Raw genomic sequence first — 25,890 nt, forward strand, 5'->3', positions numbered from 1 at the left:
TCGTTTTTATCTTAAACTGGTTGAGAGAGGTACAGTCTTTAACATGGTTGGGAAGGTCATTCCACATTCTGGGCCCCTTGATTTGTAGAGCATTTCTAGTTTGATTAAGTCGTACTCTAGGAATATCAAAACTGTATTTATTTCTGGTGTGGTGCTCATGGGTTCTGTTACAACCTTCTATGAAGCTTTTGAGATCAGGATTGGCATTATAGTTTAGTGTTTTATATATGTATAATACACATGAGAGAATGTGCAGTGGCTTAATGTCTAACATATTCAGAGATTTGAGTAGGGGTACCGTATTACCGTACCGTACCGTATGTATTAACACGATGTACTGAACGGGGTGAGAATAGCTTGAGCTACCTCATCCCTTTGTGTGTATTTTACCTCAATAAACTTATTTCAATTTCAATTTCAGAAGAATCGTTCATCCTCATCATGCAAAGCTTCATGCTAAGTTGGACTACAATTCTATGTATCTGCCCCTGGAAAAAGTTGACTTTGGTTACGAATTTTCAACACTTCGGGTCACTAACAGACAAAACAATTTTATAACCCAGGAAAAGTTTCAAAATATTAAAGAAAGATGCGATAATTTTTTAATGAAAGCTTGCAAATAGCTTCTTTCTCGTATTCTAAGTAATGTTGAAACTTTAAAAAGGGTGAAAAATCTGTTACCTATCATATGCCTTAGCCACACACGGCCACCATTTTCAGAACTTCCATAAGTATTAGCTGACCAATCTAAGCTTAGTGAAATTGAAAGTCAGTGGCGCCTACTGTTAACCATTGACTGGTCCAACATTTGTGAGGGACAAATTCCAACATCTGGAGCGTCATTTTAGACCAAGACAATAACTGTCAAGAACGCTGCTGGCGATCCCATACTGATTGACCTCGCTGAGTTTGCATTGAAAATATACAGGTTGCAAATCAGTAATGCCCTGGTTGAACGGATATTTTCAAGAGTAACGTCTGTGAAAACTAAACTGAGAAATCGAATGGGACTTGAGCTTTTGACATCAATCTTTGACATCAATCTTGAGAATCAAAACATATCTTGAAGAAAATGTAACTTGTTGCTCGTCATTTGAATCACTCATGTCAATTCTTAAATATGTCTGCAATATACAGGAACGAGGTTGTGGATGCAGATCAAGATCTTGATAATCTTCAACTGTAAAGACGTGGAAGGACTCCACACCCATTAGGCTTCAAACAGTAAATATTGGTAAGTTATCCTATTATCATATTGGTTAAATACATTAACTATATATTTCAGTTTAGTGAAGCATAATGGGTGTATATATATATGTGCAGAGAAAATATTAATAAAACAATTAAAATCTTTAATGTACTCTATATATCAAAATAGATTACTTTAAAACCCGTATCAATCACTAAACAAAAAATTGGGCTACTCTTATGATACAAATTCGCTACTTTTAGAGCGTCAGCTCTCTACTTTCAGCAACTTGACTCTGGCAACCTGGCGTGTTTAAAAGGCGGGCCACCAGACACTTGTCAACCACAACACACTGAGCTGCCCCGAGGGAAGGTTTACGCTGCACCAGTAATACTCTACTAGCCAACAGTACAAGTCCTCTCTTTCTACAGTAACGTTGAGTTGTGAGTGTTAGAAGATGTCAGTGATGGTGGTAGGTGTGAGGGCCGGGCGCGTGGTGTCAGCAGGAGCCAGACACAAGCACACACTCTCTGCAGGTAAGAACCTCTTATATCATAAGAACATAAGAACATAAGAACAAAGGTAACTGCAGAAGGCCTATTGGCCCATACGAGGCAGCTCCTATTCTATAACCACCCAATCCCACTCATATACTTGTCCAACCCGCGCTTGAAACAATCGAGGGACCCCACCTCCACCACGTTACGCGGCAATTGGTTCCACAAATCTACAACCCTGTTACTGAACCAGTATTTACCCAAGTCTTTCCTAAATCTAAACTTCTCCAATTTATACCCATTGTTTCGTGTTCTGTCCTGTGTTGATACTTTTAATACCCTATTAATATCCCCCTTGTTATGTCCATTCACCCACTTGTAAACCTCTATCATGTCGCCCCTAAATCACCGTGTTGTTATCTGTTATAACTTACCTGTTCGTCCTTCTGTAAGTTGTGTATGTATAGGTGTGTCATTTTGCGTTATATCGTGCAAGGGGGACACAATGAGGTCATCCAAGGGTCGGTTAACACCAGCCTGACAACAAGAGAAGGTGACCCTGACCAACCTTGGGGACCGGATGGTCACGAGTTATTTCACATTACTCTGTATGATAAACATTGTGTGGTAGAAGGGTGGATTGTTTAGGTGCAGATTGTTCTAATGAGTCTAAATAGTTTAGTCTGAATTATGGTTGTACACTATATTAATGTTCTTGAGAGGAAGATAGCAAGGTGAAGGTAATGGTCAGATCGTACACACGTTTCAACAAACTAAACTTATTTTGGTTGACTTCCCGACCCTTTCTCTTGGTGTCCCGGAGTCAGGGCCGGGAAGATTGATAGTTGAATCCATCATTTAACTTTCAGTGAATCATGGGTCCTGACTCAAAGGTGCTTTTTATCGATCTGCTGCAAGGTAATGTTAATTTGGTTGTCAAGATGAGCATTATTATTCCCACATGTAAGGTCCTGCATTTGTCTATATTAAAGAGCATTTGCCAGTCTTCTGATCATTTGTAGAGATCGTGTAGGTCTCTTTGTGAGGCTTCAATATAATTTGTTGATATTGAATTATATAAATTAATTTAAGAATTAATTTTTCTGCAAGCACATAAAAGGTAGAATGTAAAAGGAACATGCACGACTTTGTAAAAATTAGAAAGCATGTACCTGATTTTTTTTAAATGTTAATAAAAATACAAATTACTGTATATGAATTATATATGTTGCTGAAAATTGCTGTAGTAAATGTTCCAAGTTGTGATCTTAAAATTATTCAGTAGCATTATAATCTCAATGTGTGCAAAAGAAGTGTTTACCTGTTTGCCGGAGAGCCACTAACACTAATGGACTCGACAAGGACAGGAAGCCGGCGGCTTGTTCAAGGTCCTCTCCCCATTTGTCTATCTTTTCCATTTGTACTTTAAAAGTTAACATTTTTTGGAGTTTTGGCATTTATGGCTTTGGTGGGTAGGAGGTTCCATGCCTTAATAACCCTGCTGGTGAAAAAGCATCTCCCGTTCTCGGTCTTACATTGTGGCTTGTTGAGCTTGTAACCCTTGTTCCTTACATCTGACCTTTCGGAAAAAACAAATTTGCAGATCAACATCCTTCAAATTGTTTAGTATTTTAATCATCATGTCTCCAAGGGATGTTCATCCCTGGAAGACTTCAAGGTCTACCCTTGCTGTAAAACAGTTAACATTCACATTCTGTAATCCTTCTGAACCTGATAACAGCTTCTAAACTTCTTGCTGGCATTTTTCTCCCAACTGCTAGCAGTAAAATGAATTGAACACTTGTTCATTAAAGATTGATTGATTGATGATGATTAAGCCACTCAAAAGGTGGCACGGGCATGAATAGCCCGTAAGTGGTGGCCCTTTTGAGCCATTACCAGTATCAATAGATGATACTGGAGATCTGTGGAGGTACGACTGCACCCTGCGTGACGGGAGATGTCTCCCTCATTAAAAGAGGTGGCCCGTCAATATACTGCATGAAATGGACAAACAAATAACATAATAAAATAAAGAAAACTTGAACCAGCACTTGATCACAGATAACATAAATTGTAATAAATTAATCACTGTATACCAGACCTAAAATTGTCAGATTTATAACGCCCAGCAAAACAATCTACTTAACTTCAGCAGCTGACACATCCTATCTCTAGTAGTAGGGTGTAAGCGCTACAGGGGATATTTTTTTTTGGGCAGAGGACCCCTGTGGGGTGTAAGCGCTACAGGGGATATTTTTTTTCAGATCAAATATCCCCTGTAGCGCTTGGGGGTTTTCAGGTCAAATATCGTGCGTAGCGCTTCGGGGTTTTCAGGTCCGAAATATCGTGTGTAGCGCTTTAGGGTTTTCAGGCGAATTTGGGGAGTCACAGATTTAGAATTAGGGAATTCTTATAATGAAAAATAATGTCATACGAGTTTGCTAAAGTTCTTATAAGAAAAATAATTTCCGAGACTTAGAAGTTTGTTAAGGCCTTATGGGAGAAATTCAAATAACGTGTGTAGCACTTTAGGGCTTCCAGGAGAACTCTACGGACATATTTTACATGTTTTCAACTTACAAAATCGTCTATGTAAGCCTTAGTTATTCATATAAATTTAGAAAATCACCTGTGTAAGTCATTGTTTTCAGGGTTTCGTACATCACACCCCCCTCCCTCCCCCCTTACCTCGCAATCTCTCGCGTCACCTTTATTTACTTTACGCCCGGACAGCCAGACCTCTTATCTTATGTTATCTTCTCATAATATCTCAACCGTCCCTCCTCTCTCTCTCTCTCTCGTTTCATTCAGTTCAACTATTTTCCAACATCGTATGTTTGCTCCTTTTCATTAAGCAAGTCAGTATGTTTGCTCCTTTTCATTAAGCAAGTCAGTTTTACACAAATAAATCATGTTAGTAAGCAAGTTCTAGCTCACGTTCCCCACCTTAGTCCCCTGTCGTATAAAGAATACTATCATTCCAATCCCTCTAAAATTTAAAAATAATCATATTTCAAATGTAGTTCAATACAGTAATTAGTTACCAAGCTCCAGCTCTTGTCCTCCGCCTTAGCTCTCTCTCGTATCTTCGTTAGTATCAGTCCAATTTCCCTGAAATTTCTACCCTCTGTATTTCAGACATAGTTTAGTAAATGCAAACAATTATCAAACTCTAGCTCTTGTCCCCAGCTTAGTTCATTTGTACAAAATCATTAGTAACAGTCCAAATTCCCTGAAATTTTTAGCCTCTGTATTTCAGACACCGTAAATAAGATCAAAACAGTTACCAAGCTCAGCTCTTGTCCTCCGCCTTAGCTCTCTCTCGTATCTTCGTTAGTAACAGATCAATTCCCCTGAAATTTCTACCCTCTGCATTTCAGACACCGTAAATAAGATCAAAATAGTTATCGAGCTCCAGCTCTCGTCCCCGCCTTAATTCTCTTTCGTATCTTTGTAAATAACCCATCAATTTCCCTAAAATTAAAAGCAGACATACTTCAAAGTTAGTAAATAAGATCAAGTCAGTTACTGAGCTCCAGCTCTCGTCCCCGCCTTAGTTCTCTTTCATATCTTTGTAAATAAACCATCAATTTCCCTGAAATTTTTACCCTCTGTATTTCAGACATAGTTTAGTAAATGCAAACAATTATAAAACTCTAGCTCTTGTCCTCTGTCCAAGCTCACTTTTGTAAAATCATTACTCTCAGTCCAAATCACCCAACTACATTTTCAGACATAGTAAATAAAAACCAGTTCAGTTATCAAGTTTCAACTCTTGTGCCCCAGCTTAGTTCATTTGTACAAGTTCTTTATTTTCCAACTAAATCACCCTGAGATTTAAGATCACCGTATTTCTAACGTAGTAAAATTAATCGGGGCATTAACCAAGCTCCATTTCCTCAGCCTTAGATCATCAGACATAAATATATTCGATCAAGTCCCTCTCCAGCCTATCTGTTTATCAGAGTATTTACTTTACCCTTCTCATCCCCAACGTATCAATCCCCAACGTATCAAAACCTTCAATAATCATACTGTATTTGCATATTTTTTCTATATTCAGCTGTGTTCTTCACATTTTGTCCATGTTTTCTATGTTCACTCCATGTTCTTCAAATGTTCACAGTCCCATTCAGTTCATATTTTCACAAGTATCTCCATTTTTTCTGTAATCTTTCTCTTAGTCTCATTACTTTCTCTACAAATTCTAGTCATATTTTCTATGTTTTCACGTTCATCACATGTTCTCTTTACAACTTTTATACTCAATATTCATGCTAACTTCCATATTTTTTGTGTTCTTTGTCAATATTCATGTTCCTCTACAAGTTCATGTTCCTCACAAGATCACTTCGTTTTTCACCTTCACTTACATGTTTTCTACATTCTTTGTCATATTCTCCATGTTCTTCACAAGTCCATTGTTCATTCTTTGTATTCCCTATTCTCCTTATCATGTTTTCATGTTCTCTGTAAGTTCTTATTCCCAGCATGTTCACTGTATTCATCAACTTTTTCTTACATGTTTTCTGTGTTCACCGTATGTTCACTGTGTTCATTCCCTTACTTAACCTCAATTTTTTTATGTTCTTTGTTTCTTCCATTCACTAACTAGTTCTTTGTCAAATATTAGCATCAGCAATACAGTTTCCTCAACAATTTTAGTCACCAAGTTTTTATTTGCAAAAACTATGTCAAAGTAATTCTCGTAGTCAACTTAATAGTTCTACCAGCCATATTCTTAAACAAATCTACAATTTATTCAGTTCCAAATTTACAAAGACAAACCTTTCTTGTAACTTCTTAACTAAAAATCTTTCGCCAATCAACTAAAAACATAGTCACTTTCGTCATTTCTCAACTAAACTTATTATCCAGTCAACTAAAAATAGTCAGAAATAACCTCGTTCAACACTGTTCTTAACTAAAACACCCTTTCTCTTAGCTGAAAATTGTCAAAGGAAACTTCTTTCAGCACTTTCTTAACAGCCGCTATGTTTCATCAAGAAAAAATTGTCAAAGGAAACTTTCCAAAACTGTTCATAACTAGCTTTTATCCATCGTCAATCAACTAAATAATAACTTTCATCATTTCTTAACTAAACTTATTCCCCAGTCATCAGAAAATAGCCGTGTTCTTCATGTTTCATTGTCATTTCATAACTAAAATTATCCATCAATCAACAGAAAAAGCCATGTTCATCATGTTTTGTCTTTTTGCTTAACTAAAATTATGTTTTGTCAAGTAAGAAAAAATAACCAAAGATATCTTTCATCGCTGTTCTTAACTGACATTATACTTTGGGGAGCACAAAAATAGTCTCCCTCGTCATGTTTTGTCTTTTTCCTTAACTAAAGTATTCATCAGTCAACTAAAAATAATTGCTTCATCATGTTTCCTTGTCATTTCTTAACTGAAATATCACTTCTCTCATCTGAAATAGTCAGGATTAACCTCATTCAACACCGTTCTTAACTAAAGTAACCTTTTGCTTAGCTAAAAATTGTCAAAGGAATCTTTTCAGCACTGTTCATAACTAACTTTATCCATCGTCAAGTAAGAAAATATAGTCAAAGATATCTATCATCGTCGTTCTTAACTGACATTTATACTTTGTGGAGCACTAAAATAGTCAAATGTAACTTTTTCAACACTTTCGTAACTAAAATTATATGTCGCTAAGTAAGAAAAATAGTCAAAGGTGCTCTTCTTTACACCAAAGTTACTCTTCGAGAAATCAAAGACTCTCTTCAATACATCAAGGACTTACTCAAAGACACCAAAGTTACACTCTAAGACATCCTTCGAGACATCAAAGACTTCAATGGGACTCTTCCATTCATCAAAGACATTCTCTAAGCCCTCAAAGTTATTCTCAGCACAATCAAAAGTTATTCCAAGACAACAAAAGTCATTCTCAGAGCTATCAAAATTATTCTCGGAGTCATCAAAAGGTATTCTCTAACTCACTTTTGGTCATTAAAGTTAAGTTCTATGTTATAAAAGTTTGTCTCAGAGACATCTAAAATTAATCTTAGAGTTATCAAATGTAATCTCTAACTCTCTTTTGTTCATCAAAGTTGATCTCAGAGTTAACAAAGGTAATCTCTAACTCACTCTCGTTCATCAAAGTTATTCAAAGAGCTAACAAAAGTTATTCTCAGAGTCACCTTCGTTCTTCAGAGATACTTTCCAAAACATCTTTATTCATCAAAGTTATTCTCAGAGGCATAAAAGTCATTCTCAGAGCTATCAAACTTGTTCTCAAAGTCATCAAACTTATTCACAGAGTCATCAAAGTTAATCTAAGACATCATTTTTCATCAAAGATATTCTCTCTAAACCATCAATGTTCTTCTCTAAGACATAAAAGTTATTCTCAGACTCACCTTCGTTCGTCAGAGAAACTTTCAAAACATCTTTGTTCATCAAACTTGTTTTCAAAGTCATCAAAAGTTAATCTAAGACATCTTCTTTCATCAAAGTTATTTTCAGAGACATCTAAAGTTATTCTCAGAGCTATCAAACTTGTTCTCAGAGTCATCAAATGTTATTCTCGAAGTCATCAAAGTTATTTTCAGAGACATCTAAAGTTAATTTCTATGTTATAAAGTTATTCTCAGAGACATCTAAAGCTAATCTTGGTCATCAAAGTTGTTCTCTAAACATCAATGTTGTTCTCCAAGACATCAAAGATGTTCTCAAAATCATAAAAGTTATTCCCAGAGCTATCAAAGTTAATCTCAGAGTTATCCAAAGATATTCTCATGTCCACAAAAGTTATTCCAAGAGACGTCAAAGTTGTTTCAAAGACTTCAAAGTTAATCTCAGAGTTATCCAAAGACATTCTCAGAGACATCTAAAGTTATTCTCTAAGACATCAAAGTTGTTCTAAGAGTTATCAAAAGTTATTCTCAGTCATGATATGTTATTCTCTAACTCACTTCCATTCATCAAAGACATTCTCTAAGTCCTGAAAGTTATTCTCTAAGACAACAAAGTCTTTCTCAGAGCTACCAAAGATGTTCTCTAAATCATAAAAGTTAATCTTAACTCACCTTCGTTCATTAGAGAAACTTTCCAATCCATATTCGTTGACCAGAGTTATTCTCAGAGTCATCAAAGCGATCTCTAATTCATCTTCGTTCTCCAAAGTTGTTCTCTAAGACACCTTCATTCATCAAAGAAACTCTCCTTCTTCCATCATGTTATTCTTTAAGACATCTTCAGTCATAAAATTTTCTCTCCAAAATGTAACTAGTTCAGCTTTTCATACCAAACCTGCATTTCTGTTAAAACATATTTTCTTAGTTGCTTTACCCTAAAACTGTTCTCTGAACTACACTGTTCAAACCTACGTAACCTATCCTCTCCACCCAATGTTACTTAGTTAACGTAACGTTCCTAAACCTAGCTTTACCTATCCTAACATACCTTACCTTACCTTCCCTATCTTACCTAACTTTACCTATCCTAACATAACTTACCTTACCTTCCCTAACTTAACCTAACTTTACCTATCCTAACTTAACTTGCCTTTCATAACCTAACTTTACCTATCCTAACATAACTTACCTTACCTTCCCTATCTTACCTAACTTTACCTATCCTAACATAACTTACCTTACCTTCCCTAACTTAACCTAACTTTACCTATCCTAACTTAACTTACCTTTCATAACCTAACTTTACCTAACATAACTTACCTTACCTTCCCTAACTTAACCTAACTTTACCTATCCTAACTTAACTTACCTAACTTATTCTGCTTAACATAACTTACATTACCTTCCCTATCTTACCTAACTTTACCTATCCTATCCTAACCTAACTTGTCTTACCTAACTTAATCTTACTTTCCCAAACTGATGTATCCTAACTTATCTAGTCCAACCAGACATGATCTAACTTAAGTATTCCTTCTTGTCTTTGTGTTTCGTCAATCATTGTCTCATATTCATTTACTCATTTCAAGGGTTAATTTCTCAAATGGTCACTTATGCATTTCAAGTGCTATTTGTTAGAGATTAACCCTTGAAATGAGTAAATGAATATGAGACAATGATTGACGAAACACAAAGACAAGAAGGAATACTTAAGTTAGATCATGTCTGGTTGGACTAGATAAGTTAGGATACATCAGTTTGGGAAAGTAAGATTAAGTTAGGTAAGACAAGTTAGGTTAGGATAGGATAGGTAAAGTTAGGTAAGATAGGGAAGGTAATGTAAGTTATGTTAAGCAGAATAAGTTAGGTAAGTTAAGTTAGGATAGGTAAAGTTAGGTTAAGTTAGGGAAGGTAAGGTAAGTTATGTTAGGTAAAGTTAGGTTATGAAAGGTAAGTTAAGTTAGGATAGGTAAAGTTAGGTTAAGTTAGGGAAGGTAAGGTAAGTTATGTTAGGATAGGTAAAGTTAGGTAAGATAGGGAAGGTAAGGTAAGTTATGTTAGGATAGGTAAAGTTAGGTTATGAAAGGCAAGTTAAGTTAGGATAGGTAAAGTTAGGTTAAGTTAGGGAAGGTAAGGTAAGTTATGTTAGGATAGGTAAAGTTAGGTAAGATAGGGAAGGTAAGGTAAGGTATGTTAGGATAGGTAAAGCTAGGTTTAGGAACGTTACGTTAACTAAGTAACATTGGGTGGAGAGGATAGGTTACGTAGGTTTGAACAGTGTAGTTCAGAGAACAGTTTTAGGGTAAAGCAACTAAGAAAATATGTTTTAACAGAAATGCAGGTTTGGTATGAAAAGCTGAACTAGTTACATTTTGGAGAGAAAATTTTATGACTGAAGATGTCTTAAAGAATAACATGATGGAAGAAGGAGAGTTTCTTTGATGAATGAAGGTGTCTTAGAGAACAACTTTGGAGAACGAAGATGAATTAGAGATCGCTTTGATGACTCTGAGAATAACTCTGGTCAACGAATATGGATTGGAAAGTTTCTCTAATGAACGAAGGTGAGTTAAGATTAACTTTTATGATTTAGAGAACATCTTTGGTAGCTCTGAGAAAGACTTTGTTGTCTTAGAGAATAACTTTCAGGACTTAGAGAATGTCTTTGATGAATGGAAGTGAGTTAGAGAATAACATATCATGACTGAGAATAACTTTTGATAACTCTTAGAACAACTTTGATGTCTTAGAGAATAACTTTAGATGTCTCTGAGAATGTCTTTGGATAACTCTGAGATTAACTTTGAAGTCTTTGAAACAACTTTGACGTCTCTTGGAATAACTTTTGTGGACATGAGAATATCTTTGGATAACTCTGAGATTAACTTTGATAGCTCTGGGAATAACTTTTATGATTTTGAGAACATCTTTGATGTCTTGGAGAACAACATTGATGTTTAGAGAACAACTTTGATGACCAAGATTAGCTTTAGATGTCTCTGAGAATAACTTTATAACATAGAAATTAACTTTAGATGTCTCTGAAAATAACTTTGATGACTTCGAGAATAACATTTGATGACTCTGAGAACAAGTTTGATAGCTCTGAGAATAACTTTAGATGTCTCTGAAAATAACTTTGATGAAAGAAGATGTCTTAGATTAACTTTTGATGACTTTGAAAACAAGTTTGATGAACAAAGATGTTTTGAAAGTTTCTCTGACGAACGAAGGTGAGTCTGAGAATAACTTTTATGTCTTAGAGAAGAACATTGATGGTTTAGAGAGAATATCTTTGATGAAAAATGATGTCTTAGATTAACTTTGATGACTCTGTGAATAAGTTTGATGACTTTGAGAACAAGTTTGATAGCTCTGAGAATGACTTTTATGCCTCTGAGAATAACTTTGATGAATAAAGATGTTTTGGAAAGTATCTCTGAAGAACGAAGGTGACTCTGAGAATAACTTTTGTTAGCTCTTTGAATAACTTTGATGAACGAGAGTGAGTTAGAGATTACCTTTGTTAACTCTGAGATCAACTTTGATGAACAAAAGAGAGTTAGAGATTACATTTGATAACTCTAAGATTAACTTTAGATGTCTCTGAGACAAACTTTTATAACATAGAACTTAACTTTAATGACCAAAAGTGAGTTAGAGAATACCTTTTGATGACTCCGAGAATAATTTTGATAGCTCTGAGAATGACTTTTGTTGTCTTGGAATAACTTTTGATTGTGCTGAGAATAACTTTGAGGGCTTAGAGAATGTCTTTGATGAATGGAAGAGTCCCATTGAAGTCTTTGATGTCTCGAAGGATGTCTTAGAGTGTAACTTTGGTGTCTTTGAGTAAGTCCTTGATGTATTGAAGAGAGTCTTTGATTTCTCGAAGAGTAACTTTGGTGTAAAGAAGAGCACCTTTGACTATTTTTCTTACTTAGCGACATATAATTTTAGTTACGAAAGTGTTGAAAAAGTTACATTTGACTATTTTAGTGCTCCACAAAGTATAAATGTCAGTTAAGAACGACGATGATAGATATCTTTGACTATATTTTCTTACTTGACGATGGATAAAGTTAGTTATGAACAGTGCTGAAAAGATTCCTTTGACAATTTTTAGCTAAGCAAAAGGTTACTTTAGTTAAGAACGGTGTTGAATGAGGTTAATCCTGACTATTTCAGATGAGAGAAGTGATATTTCAGTTAAGAAATGACAAGGAAACATGATGAAGCAATTATTTTTAGTTGACTGATGAATACTTTAGTTAAGGAAAAAGACAAAACATGACGAGGGAGACTATTTTTGTGCTCCCCAAAGTATAATGTCAGTTAAGAACAGCGATGAAAGATATCTTTGGTTATTTTTTCTTACTTGACAAAACATAATTTTAGTTAAGCAAAAAGACAAAACATGATGAACATGGCTTTTTCTGTTGATTGATGGATAATTTTAGTTATGAAATGACAATGAAACATGAAGAACACGGCTATTTTCTGATGACTGGGGAATAAGTTTAGTTAAGAAATGATGAAAGTTATTATTTAGTTGATTGACGATGGATAAAAGCTAGTTATGAACAGTTTTGGAAAGTTTCCTTTGACAATTTTTTCTTGATGAAACATAGCGGCTGTTAAGAAAGTGCTGAAAGAAGTTTCCTTTGACAATTTTCAGCTAAGAGAAAGGGTGTTTTAGTTAAGAACAGTGTTGAACGAGGTTATTTCTGACTATTTTTAGTTGACTGGATAATAAGTTTAGTTGAGAAATGACGAAAGTGACTATGTTTTTAGTTGATTGGCGAAAGATTTTTAGTTAAGAAGTTACAAGAAAGGTTTGTCTTTGTAAATTTGGAACTGAATAAATTGTAGATTTGTTTAAGAATATGGCTGGTAGAACTATTAAGTTGACTACGAGAATTACTTTGACATAGTTTTTGCAAATAAAAACTTGGTGACTAAAATTGTTGAGGAAACTGTATTGCTGATGCTAATATTTGACAAAGAACTAGTTAGTGAATGGAAGAAACAAAGAACATAAAAAAATTGAGGTTAAGTAAGGGAATGAACACAGTGAACATACGGTGAACACAGAAAACATGTAAGAAAAAGTTGATGAATACAGTGAACATGCTGGGAATATGAACTTACAGAGAACATGAAAACATGATAAGGAGAATAGGGAATACAAAGAATGAACAATGGACTTGTGAAGAACATGGAGAATATGACAAAGAATGTAGAAAACATGTAAGTGAAGGTGAAAAACGAAGTGATCTTGTGAGGAACATGAACTTGTAGAGGAACATGAATATTGACAAAGAACACAAAAAATATGGAAGTTAGCATGAATATTGAGTATAAAAGTTGTAAAGAGAACATGTGATGAACGTGAAAACATAGAAAATATGACTAGAATTTGTAGAGAAAGTAATGAGACTAAGAGAAAGATTACAGAAAAAATGGAGATACTTGTGAAAATATGAACTGAATGGGACTGTGAACATTTGAAGAACATGGAGTGAACATAGAAAACATGGACAAAATGTGAAGAACACAGCTGAATATAGAAAAAATATGCAAATACAGTATGATTATTGAAGGTTTTGATACGTTGGGGATTGATACGTTGGGGATGAGAAGGGTAAAGTAAATACTCTGATAAATAGATAGGCTGGAGAGGGACTTGATCGAATATATTTATGTCTGATGATCTAAGGCTGAGGAAATGGAGCTTGGTTAATGCCCCGATTAATTTTACTACGTTAGAAATACGGTGATCTTAAATCTCAGGGTGATTTAGTTGGAAAATAAAGAACTTGTACAAATGAACTAAGCTGGGGCACAAGAGTTGAAACTTGATAACTGAACTGGTTTTTATTTACTATGTCTGAAAATGTAGTTGGGTGATTTGGACTGAGAGTAATGATTTTACAAAAGTGAGCTTGGACAGAGGACAAGAGCTAGAGTTTTATAATTGTTTGCATTTACTAAACTATGTCTGAAATACAGAGGGTAAAAATTTCAGGGAAATTGATGGTTTATTTACAAAGATATGAAAGAGAACTAAGGCGGGGACGAGAGCTGGAGCTCAGTAACTGACTTGATCTTATTTACTAACTTTGAAGTATGTCTGCTTTTAATTTTAGGGAAATTGATGGGTTATTTACAAAGATACGAAAGAGAATTAAGGCGGGGACGAGAGCTGGAGCTCGATAACTATTTTGATCTTATTTACGGTGTCTGAAATGCAGAGGGTAGAAATTTCAGGGGAATTGATCTGTTACTAACGAAGATACGAGAGAGAGCTAAGGCGGAGGACAAGAGCTGAGCTTGGTAACTGTTTTGATCTTATTTACGGTGTCTGAAATACAGAGGCTAAAAATTTCAGGGAATTTGGACTGTTACTAATGATTTTGTACAAATGAACTAAGCTGGGGACAAGAGCTAGAGTTTGATAATTGTTTGCATTTACTAAACTATGTCTGAAATACAGAGGGTAGAAATTTCAGGGAAATTGGACTGATACTAACGAAGATACGAGAGAGAGCTAAGGCGGAGGACAAGAGCTGGAGCTTGGTAACTAATTACTGTATTGAACTACATTTGAAATATGATTATTTTTAAATTTTAGAGGGATTGGAATGATAGTATTCTTTATACGACAGGGGACTAAGGTGGGGAACGTGAGCTAGAACTTGCTTACTAACATGATTTATTTGTGTAAAACTGACTTGCTTAATGAAAAGGAGCAAACATACTGACTTGCTTAATGAAAAGGAGCAAACATACGATGTTGGAAAATAGTTGAACTGAATGAAACGAGAGAGAGAGAGAGAGGAGGGACGGTTGAGATATTATGAGAAGATAACATAAGATAAGAGGTCTGGCTGTCCGGGCGTAAAGTAAATAAAGGTGACGCGAGAGATTGCGAGGTAAGGGGGGAGGGAGGGGGGTGTGATGTACGAAACCCTGAAAACAATGACTTACACAGGTGATTTTCTAAATTTATATGAATAACTAAGGCTTACATAGACGATTTTGTAAGTTGAAAACATGTAAAATATGTCCGTAGAGTTCTCCTGGAAGCCCTAAAGTGCTACACACGTTATTTGAATTTCTCCCATAAGGCCTTAACAAACTTCTAAGTCTCGGAAATTATTTTTCTTATAAGAACTTTAGCAAACTCGTATGACATTATTTTTCATTATAAGAATTCCCTAATTCTAAATCTGTGACTCCCCAAATTCGCCTGAAAACCCTAAAGCGCTACACACGATATTTCGGACCTGAAAACCCCGAAGCGCTACGCACGATATTTGACCTGAAAACCCCCAAGCGCTACAGGGGATATTTGATCTGAAAAAAAATATCCCCTGTAGCGCTTACACCCCACAGGGGTCCTCTGCCCAAAAAAAAATATCCCCTGTAGCGCTTACACCCTACTACTATCTCTCACAACTAACCACTCCACTGGTGGAGTCACTCCCCCTTACTAACTTGGAGAGGCACTCCTATGCAATTTCGCCAACCTATTGTATTCTAACAAAACGGTAATCCTTACTAACTCGGTGACACTGCCATACACTATTTGACAGAGTATTAAATACATTAATATGTTTATGATAATACTTCCTAAAAGAGTCAGTATTCTCGGCCTCTGTATGCACACAATGTGTAATTTATTTACTAGGCTTCTGGTATTTGTGTAGAAGCAGTTTAAACACCTGACATTGTTCCTAGGGGCATGTAAGATTGCTCCTGCATACTATTATTCCATACATACTATAGTTTTGTGCCTGCTTGTCGACAAATCTATAGGGTTAGGTCTGCCTGACTGGGTGAATCCTCTCCTCCATCCACTGTCTTGATCACCTGTCCTGTTACGGCCCTCTCGGGACGCAACGGGGTCCTTACTCTGATGTTGTTAGAGGAAGATATATATATCCGTTCCCAAGCCAGTAGTGGCTATCAAGGGATGAGATCCGTGACGCAAGTAACTTAAAGGGAGTAGGGAAAGACAGTTAAGAACTTAATATTATAATTAACACCATCACCGATTAAATATATAAAATAAAAAGAGTGCACAAGGGGGAGGGGTATTAACACTTTACAAGGGGATTAATCCACAATCGATGTCTTCTGCTGAAGACGCTGGTGCCATAACTCTCGGTGCCGAGTCCTTGGTGCTTTCTTCGTGGCCTCACAACGAATTCTCCAAAGAAGTTGAGCCTACCCTGGCCACAGGTCAGCCAAAACACAGGTCCACTGGGGGCACCGCCGTGGAGGCCGTCAACCACACGTCCAGCTGGTCTGCTGGCAGGTTCTGAGCCAACAAGGCTGGTACGGCCACTCCACGAACGATAAAAGGGGAACGCCCTAGACAGGAGCCTCGTGTGACACCACAAATCACTCTCCTAGCTGTCTTCAGTACCCCAGTGGATGATCGTCTCCAACAGTCGGTCCCGGGTAAATCCTTTTACTGCCACTCCACTGGCAGGCTAACACACCACAGTGTTCTTCCGGGGGGACGACTTCACAACAGCTGCAGCAAGGTTCAAGGTATGGAGACTGGCTGCCTCGGGTAGACTGACTCGACTCCCATCACAGTAGTCCCAGGTCGACTCTGTAAGCAGACACGTCATCAATAACCGGGACACTAAAACACCTCACTTACGGGCTCGGGCACAAACACCTGACGTATCCAGTCCATAGATGGCGCTGTCGTCGGAGCACCACCTCACCAGAGGTCAGGAGCGGCTGTGTTGTGAGCTGCACAGGACTGGAAACTGGCCCTTGTGGCTGGTACACCTTGTCCTCACCAGGTGTCGTCGTCCATTTGGCGGGGGTTTCGGGAGCTGACCCACAGATGGCGTGGTCGTTACTGCTCCGTGCTCGGACGCTGGATCCGGGTTCGTAACACTGCCCAATCCTTGTTTTTAACTTTGTCTGTACAGTACTTTGTCTGTACTGGCCTGTGTGTAACTCCTTTAGTTTGTCTCGGTTCTTTGTTCTTTTGCTGTTCAACTGTGAAGTCTGGGGATGTGTTTGGCCGAGAAGCTATTTGAACTGTAGGATAAAAATATAGGATGACATACTAGGCGAGGTAGGAAGATTCAAATTTTTTGGGCCAATTTGGAAAGTAGTAGTATGGTGGGTACTGTAAGAGTATAATGAATAGAAGAGTGGTATGAAAGGTGAAGAATATAATGAAAGTAGGAATGTTGTGGGGTAATATTCTACTCCCAGTTGTGACAAATGGAATTTAAACTTTCTTATGGATAGGGGTAGTGCTAAAGACTACAAGCTATGGTAATTATGATTTTGAGAGTTGGCTGGTATAAGCATGTGGCATGGTTATGGTAGTGAAGTAGAGTATAACATGGTGTGGGGGGATGAATTGTGGAGCAAGTGAAGTGCAATACACCGTGGTGGTAAGAACATGGTAAAATACCTTAGGATCATTTACCAATGGTAAATAAGGGTGAAATATGGTAAAGGATCATACAGTAGGCAGACGACAGTTGTTTAGAAGGGAACAGTGGAAAGGTTTATGGAAAGAAAAGGGCAGAGACCTTTAATAGAGTGAAAGGTTTGAGGAACTTCTGCTAGCATGCTCTAGCAGAAGTTCCTGGATAGGGTTTCGGGAATTCTTCTATTCCCCGAGCCAGGCCTGGGGCCAGGCTCTAGATGTGTGCAGCATTTATTAGTCAGGTTAAGCTTTAATGGGTCTGGCAAAAAATTGAACGAGTATGGCTTTAAGGGGACAACGACAATCCATTATATTTTCTAACATATACCTATCATATAATAAATGTTTGTGCAAAGAATGAGTGTCTATACATCTAGTGGGATGTAACATTGAAGATTTCCTTTACCAGAACAACAGCAGCAGCAACCACCACAGCAAAAGATGCATCAGGCAGCGAGTGGAATGACCAGTTTTCAACCATCACACATACCCATGCCAGCAAACGTAGAGGAGCTTCAGGCGTCGGAAAAGGTACAGTATGTTGAAGACATGGTAGAATTTAAGGGTGTCATTCAATTAACTCGACAGATGTGAGAAGTACTGTATTTATAAAGACTACCCTATAAAAAGGATTACAATAGTTAATAGTATGGCTAGTTTCTTTCAGCCATGTATGATTTTATAATATTGTTGAGAACTTTATAAAATAATCCACCTACTGAATTTCTTCTCCAAAATGCACATATTTAAATGAAAGAAATTTAAATTGAAGTTCATTGAATCGAGAATATATAAAAATATGCCCGGTAACCACCCAATTTTCACATTGAACATTTGAAGGTACAGATTGACTTGGTAATTGGGGTTGTTCTGTATGTAATTTAAAATGCATCTTTGCACAGGAACACACCCTATTGGCCTTTTTATACCCGTGTATCACTTCACAACATAAAGTACATTTGTGCTTGCCTATCAGTGTTTGGCTCTCTGACTACAAAGGGGGATGCCCTGCCTACTAGCCTTGTTGTGCTGTACTTGTTGCATTATAGTTGAACTATTCTGACAATCGCATTCTTTGTCGAATCTGCTGTTAAGTTGTGGATGGAGGTGGCTTCCACTTCATCTTCTCTCTGTGCATTTCACTTGTTGACAACCTGTATGAGTATTTTCATGCACTTTTTATTTTTGTTTACCAGCTTAAACTTGTCCTCTAATGTATAGTTAGAAAGGCATGGTACTTTCTCCTGATCATTACATAATTACCTTGTCCTATTTTTTCTCAATTTAAAGTGGCTATCATTGTTCACCTTGTTTATTCCCTTCAGTATCTTGTATGTTGTGATCATATCTCCTCTGTTTCTTTTGTCCTCCTGGGTTATGAGGTAAAGCTCCTTCAACATATTCTAGCTTAAGCATCTTGGCTCTGGAACTAATCTTTTGCAAACCTTGGCACTTTTTAAATTTTAGTTTTATTTGACAAGGTGTGTATTTCAGGCCAATGCTGCATATTCCAGCAGCAAAAGCTGTGTAGATTGCTTTGAAATAGTCCTGATTTAGGTTTCTAAGCTACTTACTAGTGTTCACCAGCATCCCATATGCTACCAAAGCCACCCTACCTTTGTGTGCCTCTGGTGATATTGTTGGACTCAAATTATATCCTCTCTCAAATCTTACTCGAATTCCTGTAGTTGCTTCCCATTTATGGTTATAAACATCTTCTGGTCTTTTCTCCTTTTCCCCATCCTCATTACCTTACACTTAGTGGATTGAACTCCATCAACTACCAGTATGTTTTCCCACTCCTGGAGTTTGTAAAGGTCCTGCAACATTTTGCAGTTCTCTATTATTACATTCCTCATTAGCTTTACAGAATCTGCAAATAGCAGCATATATGAGCACACACACTCTTGGGTAGCTCATTAATACAAGTTAAGGACAGTAGTGGTCCCAGGACCAAGCCTTAGGGGATCCTACTTATTATATTTCTCCTGCTGGAGACCTTGCCTCTTGACGTTTTGCCTTCTGTACTTCAGGTACTCCCTTACTTTGTTTAGTGCCTTCCCAATTACCCCAGCTGACATTTCCATCTTTTACGCCAGTCTTTTGTGTGGAACAACATCGAATGCTTTTGACAGTTTAGGAAAATGCATTCTACCCAGATTACATCTTTCCTGGGTAGATTTCAAATTCAATCAGGTTTGCTAGGCATGACTTCCTCCTCCTCAGTCCATGCTGACATTTTGTTACTAAAAGTTTAGTCTTTCCAGGTGCTCACTATTCTCTTCTCGATTAGTCTCCAGCACTTTATATTTACTTTTATTGACACTGGTCTGTAATTTAGTACCTCCTGTCTGTCCCCATTCTTGTTGTGCATTTCCTAATGCCTGAAAATTTGATTTGTAATATATAACATTTAATTACTGTACAACAGTCATTGTTTATTTGTATACCAATCATGTCACTTGAGGCCTAGTCCCACTTAACTAGAGTAAATGTCAAAAGTAATAATAATTATTGTAACGTTTTGGTATAATGCAAGCCTAGCATTCCAAAGTATCATAAAGTCTTTGTTTTTCACTTGAGCAAACCTAATGACCAATCACTAAAATTTCATTCACATACCTATAAAGCCCATGAAGCTTGTATTAGTTTGACAACTACAGTATTAGTTGCCATTTAATTCTTCAGGTTACTTTTTCATTAGAAAGCCAACTCTCTCCTTACTCCTGCTTTAATACTTCCACTTTTTATTCTCATATGAACCTTGCACATTGAACATTTTTCTCGCTTAACTTTTAACTTTCCATTCTCATGGTTTTAAACTTATTTCCTTTGCATTTAACGAGGACTGAAAATGCCTACTGCAATTTTTGTGCCCAGGCAGGTCAAAGCCCTAGGTTCAAGGGTAATTTTCCCATATGGAAAGGTATATGCTTTCTGATAATTTTATTATTCAGCAATAAATTGTAGGAGAGGGGAAAAAATAGGTTTATGAATAACATAGGAACTGTGCTGTGCTGTAATTGAATAAAAGTACAGGTATTTGGTAATTTTCTTTCTCTTTTGCAGGCACGTTTCTCTCCTCGTCGCAACAGAGATGTTTCTTCACAGTTGAACCAAGTGGGCAGCTTGTTTAGCTCAGGGTTCATGGGCAACCAAGGGTCACAGAGTGCCTACAACCGTGGAACACTGCCTGTTGACTCTCACGTTGATGTTTATGATGCACGCATCACAGTTTCTTTGTCTTCGGTGAGTTTGATTTATTCCTAAAGTAAGATCCTTATTGTATATAATAATCATTCCTTAGACACCACATAGAACTGAACCATGTAGTAAGTATTTATATTTGAAGAGTCCTTGTTTGAAAGTTTATTTTTGGGAAAGTTAAGAAAGTTATACACAACATAATGATGCAGTAAGGCATCTCTGTGAAGCTTTTTTTGTTTTTTAATAAGTTATTTAAAATTCAAAAATATTTAAAGGATGAATACTACATGGTAAATTGGGCACCACTCCTCATTTCCTTAAATGTGAATATCCTTGTATTACTTTGGTACACCACAACCAGGCATATGCAAATGCCTTTGGGAAAAGACCTATTTGGATGCAGACGAGTCAAAAGATTTGGGTGGTACTGGTTTAACATTTTTTTTAATTTAATATTCATAAATGTTCATGTACATTTATTGTACTTTAGTTTAGCTAATGAGCCATGCTAATTTAGGTTATAAAAACTACATAGTGGGTATCCATTATCTATATGATGTAATGGAATGATGAGCAGGTGAACTGCATATCGCTTGCTACACAATTCTTGTGACCTTTGAGAGCATAGTGTAACAGATATTCTGAGTGGCAAAATGTAAGCTCAGGAAAATAAAAAATACAATTAAACTAAGGTTTTCATACTGGTGATATGAAATGCCCAAGGGTAAATATTTATACTTGAGTGAAACATTAAGTATAAATGGTTAAGTATAGTGATACTTAACCTAAAAATGTGCATATGATGAATCCAGAAATGTGTCACAAAAAAATAAAATGCAGTTAGCCTGCAAAATTGGTCCTGGGTTCGATTCCTTGGCAGTGTGGTGTTTGGGCTCATTTTGGGAATTAGTGTTGGAGGTTGCATTCTGGGATATGTTAGTAGGGTTATATGGACTTTTACACAAGTCAAACGGGTTTCTGTTCCCAATAATGTTAAATGGTGATTTTCCCTTACATTATTTAATATTTTACCTAATTATTATTTGTCTTTTACCATCTCTTAACTTAAATATAGACACTTGTTTCACACTGGTTCTGGTTGGAATACCTCCCACTTGCACAAATTTTGCACAGCATTGCATATTGATCTTGACCCACAAAAAATTTCTCTAGCTTCTCGTGCATATTTCACTTCATACACTTCTTTCTTCACATAATCAAATCACTCCAGTTTATCACCTTCCCTTCACCTCTATGTATGACTCGATGCCCACAAGGCATTTGAGAGGAACAAACTTGTCTCTGAACACACCCACCAAGACATCCACATTGCCTTTTAAGCCTTGCACACCCCCACTTTCCAACCACTACTTTGCATCCATTCACCACTTGAATGAAGCATGAAATACTTGTTGACCAAACAACACAATAGAAAGTGAAGGGATGACGACGTTTTGGTCCGTCCCGGACCATTCTCAAAGCGATTGTGATGAGGCAAAGGCAATAAATAGGCGAGAGAGAGGTGAGAAGAAAATCTTAGAGGAAGAAAAAGAAAGGTAAAAGTTATGAAAGGTAATGTGTAATAAAGTGGATAGGAATAGGAATGAGAAAGGGATCGTAAGAGAAAACATGGGACAGAAAAAGGAAAGAGAAAGATAAATGGAAGGGTAAGCTTACGTTAGGTCATGTTTGTAAAAACGTTTCCTTCACCACCTTCCCTCATCACAATAGACTTGAGAATGGTCCAGGACGGACCGAAACGTCGTCGTCCCTTCACCTTCTATTGTGTGGTCTGGTCAACATACTTTAGCCACGTTATTGTGACTCATCGCCTGCATAGAGAAAACTATATTTTCATTCTGGTTTAATTAAATTTTTTTTATCTTTTCAGGTGATGCAAGCAAATGTCCCCAAGCCTTATGGAATTTCAGGGAAGGTCCCAGTTCATCTAAACATGCTTGGTGGTCAGTGGGCCCAGGATGACAAGTATGTCTCTGGTGACCTCCTCGACCACCACCACTCTACCATCATCTTGAAGAAAAACCCAGGTACTGCCCTCATAACCTTTGGCAGTTTGGGACTCGGATCCCTCGTGAAGCGTGTTGCTCTGTTAAAACTGAGTGGACTTGATTATAGAGGTCTGGAGACTGTGTGTGGCAACAGTAGAATAGACTATTTAAACAGTCGACGGTTTTCTTCGTGTACTAACAATGTGTGTACCCCTGTTCTGTGTACCCATATGTTGAGGTGAGAGATTGCCTTTGCACCCAGGCCTCATCTTCTTCGGTGAAGGGCACGAGATTTATCTTGCAGACAGTTTTTCATTTCGGTGCTTGACAAAAAGGGTGAAGCACATTACAAACCTCCAAAACCGTTGCTGCAGGTAGTATGTCCTGTTGCTTTGCAATGTGTAGCAGCACCTTGGAACTGTGTAGTGCTCTTCCTGGGCAGTAGGCTTTCATGGCATTTTACTGTGTTCTGGTGCTTTATAGTGCATCTTGGAAACTCTCGTTACTTTTTTTTTTTTCTCCTGCATTTCTGCAAGTTTTGTGTTTTCTTTCATTGGCTGGCTCTCTGCTGGTGCCTTCCTTCCCATCTCGCCTTCTTTTTTTCCTATGTCCCTAGTATTGTGGTGTTGGGCACTGGACATAGGTTCTCTTCTGGCCTCTTATAATTTGGTCCTCCCCTCTGTTCCCATTTGTTGCGTGTCGTGTGCATTACTGGATGACCTCTTTTGAATCTTGGCTTGTGTTGGTGGTAGAAACCTTATTTTAGTAACCATTTGACGTTAGTATTCAGTGTGGATCTGTTGGAATTTGAACGAGACTGCAAATTTGTGCATGCAAATTTGTGCATGCAAGTGTGTGCGCGCCCCAGTCTGTGTATCCCCATTCCATGAGGACGGTGCTGTGCATCATCTTGGATTGACTATGTACCAATGGGTGTCACGTTAAGTTTTCTCTGTTCCAGATTCTTCTCTTGGCCCTCCTTGGTGTCCCAACTTGGTTCCCTTCCTTGTCTTTCTCCTCGCTTAGGATTTTGGGTGTCTGTATCTTATGGCTTCCTGGCCAGTTTTCTGATCCTAGTGTTGTTTCTTGGCCAAATTGATTCACAGTACTATAGGAGAGTATGTTTTCATAGGTCTCTCACTAAGTACATTATTTGTTCCTTTGCTTATTTTTTTCTTATGGCCTTGTCTGGTCAAGTGGCTTATTCTGACTGTTATCACATCCTATAATGGCACCTTGGTGGTGCCACTATGGCTGAGCTTTACCCCTCAATTTTTTATTTCTCCATTAATAAAATTTGTTAGCCACCTTCAGCATTGGTTTCATCCAGGGACAACCTTACTTTCTTATGGCCAGTTCAGCCCTGGCTCCTGATTTCGGTGTGTGCCAGCTCCCATGTTCCTTATTTTTATTTCTTTACATGGCTCAGCAATTTATGCTCAACACCATTGCATCATATATAATTGCTTTGGTAGAGCTACATCTTGATTTTTGGCTAGATTTTTCTAGTTGTCTTTGAAGCTTGGCAGCCTTTTTAAAAAAGCAAATCATTGCTGTGTGCTGTTGATGCCCACTTGGGCATTTGATAACGTGCCTGTCCTTCGTCGTGGACAATTCAGATTCGTGCCTCTTTAGATGGTTAGTTTCTTCATTAGTACATTGTTCAAACTTTCAGGCAAGTACGTTTACTAGCTTTCTGGTCTTGGCTTGTTTTATCAGGAGATGCTTTTGTGCATTTCCTTCTTGTTTTATGCTTGGAATGAGAAGACTTTGTTCAGGCTCGATGCATTCAGTTACAACCATGAACAGTTATCTTCAGGCTTCTCAGAGTACAGTACTGTACTGTACTTTTGAGCTCTTCCTGATACATTCTGATGACATGTGGCATTGTGTAAAAGGAATCCTTATGGGTGACACACACATTGGTTGAATTTTAGTGTAATGTTATGAAGTGAAGCTAAAGAATGATTTTATTTCAGTTTGTAAAGATATTGGTAAAAAAAAAAAGATTCTATGTATAGCATCAGTAAAACCACTTGTTCACCATCTACTTTAAAATAGTCTGTTAGCCGAGTTGTTGGTTCAGTGTGGTTCCACTGGCACACTGCTGCTTAGTGCTATATAAAATACATTGTGTACAAGATTGTGTGTAATATTTTCTGACAGGCTACAACAGCAGAATTTAGAATGAATTAAAATTCTTAATATACTTGATGTACAGTATTTTCTCCATTTTTTTTTTCCTTGTACTCCATACTTCAAAGCATAGATTTAGTCTGCCTTTCGTGCAAAATCTATTGTGTTAGAACATGTTAACGGTGGAGCTAGGCTGGGTGGCAGCTGTTTGTACTAGTCTTGACCTTAATATTGGACCTGTTTATTTAATTTATTTTTTCTTTATTTTCAGTGGAGTAGATATGACGGGGTTGATAAAGAGTTTAGGCATCAACATAGGAAGGGTGACCGAGGGAGCTGCTGCTGCTGTGGGTTGTGAAACTTCGGCCTCCATAGCAGCTGCACCAGAGGAACCTCTTGGCGAGGTTGCAGCCACAGAAAGTATTCAACGGGGAGACGTGGCAGAGGCTGTTGCCGCTGAAGTAGCTGGTAGTGCTAACAGTGTAGAAGTAAGTGCCGTAGATTTGAACACTGAGAGCAGCAGGGGCTGCCACATTTGTAGTGGCATATGCTGTCCATAAGGTGTTTGCTCCAGCACGTATAGCTATAACACTTACCGCCACTCCTTTTATTGTTAGACATCTACGAAAAATTGGATTTTTGAAACCACCCAAACCTAAAGCAAGTTAAGGCTTTAAAATTATAAATGCTTTTAAAAGCATTGGAATAATTCTTATTAATTTTTAGATTGAAATGGTCATTATTCTGATGAATTAGTGGGATATACAAAATATTGGCAAATTCTGTAGTCCTAAAATTGTAACAGTTGTAAACCTAATTTGCTCAAAAGATTTGCACATTAAATCTAAGGCTTATTGTCTCTTATTCATTAAAATAAGCCTTCATTACTTGATACACATGTTGGCTTGCAGTACTATATAGGGTTTGTAATTTATAATTTTATATCAAACGTTCTCTTGAAGACATTTAGTGCTTGGTGATGGCTTGTAG

At 37.3% G+C, this 25,890-nt stretch overlaps 1 protein-coding gene across 1 annotated transcript; it reads left to right on the forward strand.

Moving 5' to 3' along the window:
• The first annotated feature begins 1,549 nt into the window (after positions 1-1,549).
• Positions 1,550-25,584, forward strand: LOC138360033 (uncharacterized). The gene is made up of 5 exons (XM_069319957.1): positions 1,550-1,725; positions 17,958-18,079; positions 20,618-20,797; positions 22,647-22,803; positions 25,172-25,584. The coding sequence occupies exons 1-5, from the start codon at positions 1,647-1,649 to the stop codon at positions 25,177-25,179; spliced, it is 546 nt and encodes a 181-aa protein (XP_069176058.1). The 5' UTR covers positions 1,550-1,646; the 3' UTR covers positions 25,180-25,584.
• Positions 25,585-25,890: the final 306 nt, after the last annotated feature.

This window comes from Procambarus clarkii, chromosome 94 (genome assembly GCF_040958095.1).
Source record: "Procambarus clarkii isolate CNS0578487 chromosome 94, FALCON_Pclarkii_2.0, whole genome shotgun sequence".
Taxonomy (NCBI): Eukaryota; Metazoa; Arthropoda; class Malacostraca; order Decapoda; family Cambaridae; genus Procambarus; species Procambarus clarkii.

Excerpts from the sequence above, each read along its gene's own strand:
- LOC138360033 (XM_069319957.1), top strand. The coding sequence starts at position 1,647 with ATGTCAGTGATGGTGGTAGGTGTGAGGGCCGGGCGCGTGGTGTCAGCA. Across the intron at positions 1,726-17,957 it reads CAAGCACACACTCTCTGCAG|AACAACAGCAGCAGCAACCA; the intron begins GTAAGAACCTCT and ends TTCCTTTACCAG. Across the intron at positions 20,798-22,646 it reads TCACAGTTTCTTTGTCTTCG|GTGATGCAAGCAAATGTCCC; the intron begins GTGAGTTTGATT and ends TTATCTTTTCAG.